This window comes from Phyllopteryx taeniolatus, chromosome 1, assembly GCF_024500385.1.
Source record: "Phyllopteryx taeniolatus isolate TA_2022b chromosome 1, UOR_Ptae_1.2, whole genome shotgun sequence".
NCBI lineage: Eukaryota > Metazoa > Chordata > Actinopteri > Syngnathiformes > Syngnathidae > Phyllopteryx > Phyllopteryx taeniolatus.
In genome coordinates this window covers 41,258,881-41,267,450 of record NC_084502.1, presented here as the reverse complement: position 1 = coordinate 41,267,450, position 8,570 = coordinate 41,258,881, and the positions used below count along the sequence as shown (strand labels likewise).

Here is an 8,570-nt window from a genome sequence, read left to right as displayed (position 1 = left end):
GTAATATGTGTGGCCTTTCTTAAATGAGTATATACTGTGTATACATTGTATAGCTGCCATAATAACAAAACAGCATCATCAAGTGCTTTATTGTGGACAAATGTCATGTATAATAAGCAAGCATATGAAGCTTTTTGTTTGAACACTGCCCTCCCTCCATTGTATACAGGCGCATTTGTTCAACAGTGGTTGTAGTGTGCGCGCTGCAAGTTGTGCACACACATTTGATTGTGTTGCCGAGTCAGAGGGGGAGAGCCATTGGGCCCATCCAGTGCCGTTGGTGGCCCATTTAGCCTATCTCCGCCCCCAGCCCTCTTGCTCCCATGAGGGCGGCTCTTATATTGCCCCAAAACTCCTCCCGACTGGCGCCTTTTTTCTTTATCTGCAGAAGAGGAGACGCGCATGCTATTTATAGGACCACGTTGGGACAAACCGCTTTACCTGCTGGTAAGAAAAAACGCGTCGTATGCGGGGGAGCCTCTTCCTCGGTGCAGACTAGCTTTCCATGCCTCACGAGCTTGGATTGAAAGGGGGCGGGCTTTGTGTGAGTGTGTCGACTCTCCGCGACGCTTTGTAGGTCGGCGCAGGGCTCTTTAACCGGGCATAAGCACCGGGCTTAACGGGGATATTTCGCTGTGTAATTTAGACCGGAGGTGGCACTTGAGCGGCAGAGGTGAGTGCACATTTTGCGGAGAGCGACGGTTGAAAGACTAGTTGGTAGTGCCCAGGCTCCGGTGAGAGGAGGCGACATGCTTTTCAATGGGAAGCCGTCTATTGTTGCTGTCGCGCAACTCGGTGGCCCGCTCGCACTGTCGGGATCGCTTGGATTTTATTTCGTTATTTATTCATTTTTAAACACTTGTGTGCACATATAAGAAGGGTACGCTACCAAGCTTCCCCCATTTATTGTGTGTGTGTGTGTGTGTGTGTGGGGAGGGGGGGGAGGTTGTGCATACATGTATGGGCCTGGGGATGCGGTCGGTACGTGAATGCGACCCTGAGGCCTGCGGCTCATGGCTGCACCGTGCAAACCGGCGTGGGCTTCGCACATACGACCTAAATAGAGCCGCAGGGAAGCGTTGATTTGGGAGCTGGATGCATCGTGGCTTTGCGCCCCCTCCCCGCCCCCCATCCCCCCCAGCCCCCCATTTAAGTGAGCTCAGCGGGTTGCCTCGCAAGCGACTCTGACCAGGTGTGGTTTTATTTCCTAGGTGTGAGAAGTAAACATGAGCGACAAGGGGACAGTGGCATCTAAGGAGAAGGAGACTGCAGAGAAGAGGGGTCGTGGAAGACCCCGCAAGCTTCCTCAGGTAAAAGAAAAAGGATTGAGGTGCATCAAGTTTGCATGACTCATCAGTTCTGGGAATGTAGTCCTCATTGCCAACGTAGGCAGGCGCGCACACTATCCCCAATTGCGTCCCCCCTGCTTTGATTTGCATCACATGACTGCGACTATCCTTTATAAAGCACATTTCAGTGTCTTTATTTTCTTTCTGCCAGTTCACAGGTAAAAGGCCCCATTTGCATGCATGCTTCAGCCGTGATTGATGGGAAGTGCACACACCCCCATCAACAAACTTCCTGTGTTTGTCAGGAACTTGTAACCCAACACCCCTAAACCGGTTTTAACCCTCTCAGACATACATCTGCTCCCTATACAGTGGCTGACACTGTGGCAAGGTTGAGACTGGCTCGTATGGTTGTCACTCTGCATGGTGTATTGAATTGCTTTGGTGGCTATGAGCTGCACTAGTAAACAAGCGAGAAATCCAATCAGATATGAGTGTACTCAACCGGGCTCACAAGTGCAGGTTGTCATAAGAACCCTGTAATGGACTTGGAGGAGATGGTGCTTTGTTTTTTTGTAATTGTGTTGGCTGCACAATTCCTTTTATTGTCACATATTGCAGTCTAGGAATGTTTAGGTGTGTCTGTATTTCATTGAAATCATTTACAGTACATTTACAAGCGCAGAGTGAATTGTATGCCACTCATTCGTCACTCATTTACTGTACTTTTCCCATTTTAACATCAGTCCCATAAGTTTCAGGAGCCCAGCGGCTCGCCGACTCCAAAGAGGCCCAGAGGACGGCCCAAGGGCAGCAAAAACAAGTCCAAGGGCAAAGTAAGTCCATGATGTCTGCATGCATCACGTCACATAGCAGCAAAGTATTGACTTTAGTGTCTGCTAAGTCTGGATGACCATGTCATAGTCAGAACATGATAAGGCCTGCAAAACTGAATTCTGGTTTTAGACTATTTCGTGGCATCGAACCCCTCTCAAGGATATCCCGCAGTTCCTTGTGAAATATCTCTTTGCTGTGGCTACTGGTTCCCACCTGTCAAAAATAGCCACGCAAGGCTTTCCTATTGTAAATACCGTTTTCTTGACAGGAAGTCCAGAGTGATGCTTGCAGTGTACTTCCTGTCCTGCAGCATCCTGCAGCGTGTCATGCACAGCATTGGGCGACGTAGCTGTAATAGTGTTTCCACATTGACACCAAACACCCCCCCACCCCGCACACAGTCCTAGTTCTTCTCAGCCTGTTGTCTCCATAGCAACAGCTGATTTTCTCCCTCGCCCTGAACCCTCTAACACCCTCATGCGCATTTCCCTGGCTGCTACTGTACAGTACATGCGAGGGAAGGCAAATACTCATGCACACATTTGTGATATAGGGTTAGCAAGGAAGGCCAAGTGGCCGAGGGTTTATGTCTATGCTCACTTCCACCAGCTGTCTCTGAGCCTTGGTCCAGGTGGCCAGCGAACTGGAGTGCCCTCTGTGCAGTTCCATTTGGCCTGCAGATAATAGCCAATGAACCCAGTGCCCCTTGTCCATATCTCTTTGCAGAGATTCTGCTGCCACCCGCAGGCGGTCAGAAGCAAAACAAATATTGTTTAGCATTGACTCTATTTACAGATTTCCCTTCAAGACAAATAAGATTGTTGCTGGTGTATAATGCTGTTTGAAACCCTTTTCACAACATTTAATTTTGACATTGGAAGACAGACCATAGGACAGATGCATTTAGCATGATTGCACAAATACCAAACTTTTGCACAGCATTGTAAATAACCACACTTTAACTTTTTTCCCCCCAAGACAAAGGCAGAACCTGCTCCTGGTATAAAACGTAGAGGAAGACCCAAGAAGGAGGTAGGAATTTTCTGTCCTAACTGAATTAGAGTTGGTATGGTGATTTCAGGGCACAATATTTTCCACACATCCATTCCAAAATCCTTCAAGATGAGTCACGTTTTATTCATAAAATCTTTTAGATTTTAGACTGCTGGTAATCGCTGCTGCTTGTCCTGCAATCAGATGGGTGACCTAATCTCTAGAAATTAAATGGGGGGCTTTCTGTCACAAGATGGTGAAAGAGGTTAAAGGTCAGGCACACACTCTGTGTACTCACCAACCGAAGCACTGAACCAAACATCCAAAATTGGCAATTGTTGCTCATATTTAAAAACGAGACCTGATACAAGACCCCAAATTTGTTGACACTTTTGATCATAGTTTTCAACCAGTTTACTTAACTTTTCTACTTGGAACCCAGAAAAAAATAGTAGCTGTAGCTTTTCCTCCAAACAAACACTTATTCATAGTCCATTTTAGATAAACCACCACTCTAGCATTTCTGTTAGCAGTAGCTGTGTAAAAGTTGACAGTGTGCCACACCAGCACCAGCATGCTGTTCCAACTAGGAAGTTTGTGGTTTCGTAGTAAAAGTGTGTTACGCACACGAGTAGTTCTGTGTGTTCTCGGACTGATTTCTGGATCACATTAGTCACAAGGAGCAATGACTCGTAGTTACACCGCAACTTATTTTTATGAATGAACACAGCCAGTTGGGAATGAGTGAAGGAAGTCGGATGCCTCATTGTGACTCATCAGTCCGCCATGAGTCACTGAACCCTCCCATGGTGTTCTTCCTGCCACAGTGGTTTGTCAAGATTTAGGATAACATTGATCATGTCAAAGAACGCTTCGTTGAGACCTGAGTCAGCATTTCTGTTCAGCGCTGACTGAATTTGTCTCCGTCTCATTGTAGGAAAAGGAAGAGAAGGCATCACAGGAGTCATCTGAGCAGGAAGAAGAGGAGGAAGAGGACCAGTAATACACAACGGCATGCTACCTCACTCAACATACTGACTTACTGTTAACCGTAACTGGACTGTATCTCCAAAACCAGTGCCACTTTCAATGACCACTGTTCCCGACAGGGTCCTTGGCCCAAACAAAGGCTAACACAGTCCATTTTTCATGCAACAGCACTGGATAAAACGCTGGACCTTGCTCAAGCATAGATCTAAGTATCACATGACAGCCGACAGCCCTTTTCTCTGTGTCATGAAATCACAAGTCTTTTATACTGGAGAAGGTGGGCTTTTAGGGGCCTAGTGTTTTCTTCTTTTTTTTTTTTTTCCACCAAAAGATGTTTTTTTTTTCTCTTTTTTTTTTTTTTTCTTCCTCTCTCGCTCTTTACTCAGTGTTACTTATTGATTATACATGAGCTGGTAGGGGCTGTAGATTTTCTGTTTTGTACTGGACAAAGGTGACTTTTACCAATACTCGTCGTGTTTGTGTGACGTGGTTTAACCTAACCTTCGCATCGTATGCTAGTTGGAGTTGAGCTTCAGTGTTTAGGAGGTCGTCACTGGTGATATATATAAAAAAAATTCCCGCCTCTTCCCAGTGTCACCTCTCACAAGTAGAACATCTAGGACATTTTAGGTTTTAGCTTCTCAAACGGCCTCCTCTGTCATTGGTGTGTAGCGGGGGAGACAACTAATGTTTGCCGTTGCTTGTTTTTCTTTTTATTATTTGTTTGTTATTTTCCAGTTTCATACCATTTAAAATCATGTGTGCTGCTTCTTTTCAAGTGTTGTCATTTTAAAGTACTATAGGGTTCCAGGTTGACAGCATCAGTGTCGTTTCTTCAGGGAGCTTTTACAGACGGTGTTTTTGCCTGCGCACTCGCCCAGTCAATTGAAAGACAAACTGTATAACCACGAGCTTAATAATAAAATCGAGAGTTGTTGGTACTTTTCTGACAGGGCTGCACATTTTTTTTTCTGCCACCTGCACCCACTTCTTCACCTAGCATGGCTCCCATGTCCTTCCTTAGTTGTGGTATGCTGTTTTAAAGATGTGTTTTGCTTTCTGCAACAAAAACAAAACAAAAAAAAAAAGAACTTTTTAAGTGTCCACTTGGCAGTTCTTCCACACACCTCAGCTGCTACAACCTCCGTAATAAACCTGAAAAACTGCAAATTGAAAACACAATACCTGGAGTTTCATACCTCATTCAGCAGGTTATATCATTGGATTTAACTGTTGTTTTTTTTTGTGACTGTGTACTCTGGCACTAGTCGGACAGGTTTCTGTACTAAACGTTTCTTTATATATATATATATATATATGTGTATGTATATATATATATACCTGGTTGAAACAGGCCTCAACTGCAGCTTGAATATTGGCTGGTGTGTTTGTGTGTGTGTGTCTGTGTGAAGCAAGTCAGCTTGACAATTGTGTTTGCTGACTGATAGTTTAGCAGATTATTTTTCTTCAGGTGCACTGAAACATTTTAAGGTTGGACACTTTTCCTGCTTGTTTGGCCAACAATTGTTATGAAGTGGTCATTTTGTCCATCAACTTCCCAAAAATCTGATTCACATCACATACTGACATCTACATCTGTTCATTTATATTCTGTAAACTGTTGAGGATGGGATCATTCTTTTTAATGGACACCGTATTTAAATGTACAATGTATATATTTTCTATGGTGCCCTACGATTTGTATGAAATAAAATGGTCAATAAATATAATTTTCTGTCATTTTTCTGTTGTTGCTGAAGGCAGGACTCGAGAATGCTTTGCTTTGAATTTATTGTTGTTCAAGTTGACTACATTTGGCTTTTCGGTGAAATAATAATAGGTGAGCTAAGTTTGACCTGTTCTTAACTTTTGAACACATACGTCCAACAGTTCCATGCTTATCATTTTGCACAACTTGGTGTTCTCCAACAAGCTCAAAGGCAAAATTCATCACAGGTGTATGATCCATTATTTGACCAATGCATATACCACTAGCATCTGGCCAACACCTATGTCCATCCATCCATTTTCTGAGCCGCTTCTCCTCACTAGGGTCACGGACGTGCTGGAGCCTATCCCAGCTGTCATCGGGCAGGAGGCGGGGTACACCCTGAACTGGTTGCCAGCCAATCGCAGGGCACATACAAACATCCATTCGCACTCACAGTCACACCTACGAGCAATTTAGAGTCACCAATTAATGCATGTTTTTGGGATGTGGGAGGAAACCCACGCAGGCACGGGGAGAACATGCAAACTCCACGCAGACGGGACCGGGGATTGAACCCGGGTCCTCAGAACTGTGACGCTGACGCTCTAACCAGTCATCCACCGTGCCGCCCATCCATCCATCCATTTTCTGAGCCGCTTCTCCTCACTAGGGTCGCGGGCGTGCTGGAGCCTATCCCAGCTGTCATCGGGCAGGAGGCGGGGTACACCCTGAACTGGTTGCCAGCCAATCGCAGGGCACATCGAAACAAACAACCATTCGCACTCACAGTCATGCCTACGGGCAATTTAGAGTCTCCAATTAATGCATGTTTTTGGGATGTGGGAGGAAACCGGAGTGCCCGGAGAAAACCCACGCAGGCACGGGGAGAACATGCAAACTCCACACAGGCGGGGACGGGGATTGAACCCCGCACCTCAGAACTGTGAGGCTGACGCTCTAACCAGTCGGCCACCGTGCCGCCCCGTGCCGCCCACCTATGTCCAAATTTGATCAATTTTATGTTTTTTCCACAAATCAATACCATTGCTCAGTCCCCACGTGGGTATGTTATTTTGTTGAAATTGGCTCTCTCTTTGATGATACAATGTCAGTGGCTCAACAAACATGCTATTGTTTTTTTTTTTTTAAGTTTCTTGAAAAGTGATGGTTTTGGAGATGCCAGGTACATGCCTGCGGTAGCGATATCCTGATTTAATTAGAAATGGTATTTACAGTCCTCCTCTTCATCATGTTAACATTTTTACATCATGAGACCAAGACACCTACCAATAAAATGATCCAAACAGCATTTTCTCAGAGGGAAGTGGGCTTTGGGTGCAACTGAGTGTCATCAGAAGTATGCAGAATACAGAGGGACTGGAAGGGTCACAGAAAGGCATAGAAGTGTCCTTGGAAATGAAAAACTTGTGAATTTTGCTATTCAGCTTGTTACAGAACAGTAAGTTGTGCAAAAAGTACTGAAGCATCAAACAGTTGGACATCCATTCAAAAGTTTTGAGGTCAAATTAAGTTTACCTGTAATGGTTATAGTGCATTTCAGAATCACCTGAAAGACAAATATTCATATCTTTTTGCAAGTAGAGTATAAGATGCATTATCCTACCAGACACAAGGGAAACATTTAGAGATCAGTCTGTTCATACAAGTACCTCACCAATTTTGAATACTTCCCACAAGCTGGCAAGGGCAATTTGGGTAGAGGTAAAAAAACAGTACCTTTCTAGGTTTTTGAGGATTACGTTTCTCAATGCAATATCTATATTTATAAATAACAAAACAAAATGTTTTTGGTCAAAGTATATTTTCTGTCAGTACTCCCAGTGTAATAACTAGTAATGACTGATCGTGTTGCAGGGACAATGCAGTCATCAGACATAATATTTTTTAAAAAAAAGCCTACATTGACAGAAATGTTTTCTTCAGCAAACTTAAAATCAACAACCCAGAGCAGAAAAAATATTTAAGAAGTGAGGCTTCATAACAGTGCAGATAAATTTACATGAACAGTTACCCATTCAAGTTTAAGTGGAATTCAGTGGCTCAGTAACAAGTACAACTCTAGTATGACTGTACAGCAGTTTAAATATTTTGAGGAAAACGAGCCTCAATGAATCCGACAGGAACATCACATTTCAACCAAATAAACTGGATAACACACACATTTCCTCTCGATCACATTGCATAACTTGCGCAAATTAATTCAACGAAGAAATTCTGTGTGATGCATCTGCACTAACAAGAGTCCAGAGGGGCTTCAAACAATTGAGGGGGCGGGGGGGCGGAGTAGGTGGGTCTATCATCGAATACAGTCAGAACGATGGCACTCATCTCTGGCTGGAGGTGAACCTGCGCTGGTGTCATGTCTTCTGCACAGGGCATATTTGGAGCAGGAGTCATTCAGAAGAACATTGGATCTTGTTTATGTTCATATTGAGGTTTTCATGCCTTCCATGCGACTCACAGGATTTGGGAAAAAACACACAAAGATCCAGATCACAGGACAGGAATTGTTTTTTTGTTTTTGTAAATGAAAAAAAATATCCCATACATTCCTTGAATGAAACAGAAAGTGAATCACACGCAAAATAGTTTTTTTCATTAACAGCTTACTTATTCAGAAAGATGATTACTTCAATTCTCAGTTGTTATCTGTGAAGGTGTTTTTCCTAAGGTGCTGCAACAACTGCAGTCCAGAATGAATGCCAACACAATGGCAGGTCCACAATGTT

The 8,570-nt window shown here is 44.0% G+C and overlaps 2 protein-coding genes across 11 annotated transcripts in view; one reads left to right on the top strand and one right to left on the bottom strand.

The window, feature by feature from the left end:
• The first annotated feature begins 264 nt into the window (after positions 1 to 264).
• Positions 265 to 4,477, top strand: hmga1a (high mobility group AT-hook 1a). Of its 8 annotated transcripts, none has more exons than XM_061796062.1 (5): positions 265 to 447; positions 1,212 to 1,310; positions 2,051 to 2,125; positions 3,105 to 3,158; positions 4,057 to 4,477. In XM_061796062.1, exons 2-5 carry the CDS (start codon positions 1,227 to 1,229, stop codon positions 4,120 to 4,122), a joined length of 279 nt encoding a protein of 92 aa, XP_061652046.1. In that variant the 5' UTR covers positions 265 to 447; positions 1,212 to 1,226; the 3' UTR covers positions 4,123 to 4,477. The 8 variants fall into 8 exon arrangements, with proteins under 8 accessions (XP_061652046.1, XP_061651995.1, XP_061652022.1 ...); XM_061796011.1 differs by having other exon boundaries at positions 278 to 447; positions 2,036 to 2,125; XM_061796038.1 differs by having other exon boundaries at positions 280 to 447; positions 2,045 to 2,125.
• Positions 4,478 to 5,883: 1,406 nt separating this feature from the next.
• The window catches only part of smim29 (small integral membrane protein 29), a 10,557-nt gene continuing 7,870 nt past the window's right edge, over positions 5,884 to 8,570 (bottom strand). For all 3 annotated transcript variants that reach the window (XM_061796003.1, XM_061795983.1, XM_061795992.1), the window contains one exon: positions 5,884 to 8,570. This exon is cut by the window's right edge and continues 351 nt beyond it. The gene's annotated coding sequence lies outside the window, so the exon portion shown is untranslated.

Coding starts and splice junctions, on each gene's coding strand:
- hmga1a (XM_061796011.1), top strand. CDS start 1,227: ATGAGCGACAAGGGGACAGTGGCATCTAAGGAGAAGGAGACTGCAGAG. Junction 1,311..2,035: donor GACCCCGCAAGCTTCCTCAG/GTAAAAGAAAAA, acceptor TTTTAACATCAG/TCCCATAAGTTTCAGGAGCC. Junction 2,126..3,104: donor AAAACAAGTCCAAGGGCAAA/GTAAGTCCATGA, acceptor TTTCCCCCCAAG/ACAAAGGCAGAACCTGCTCC.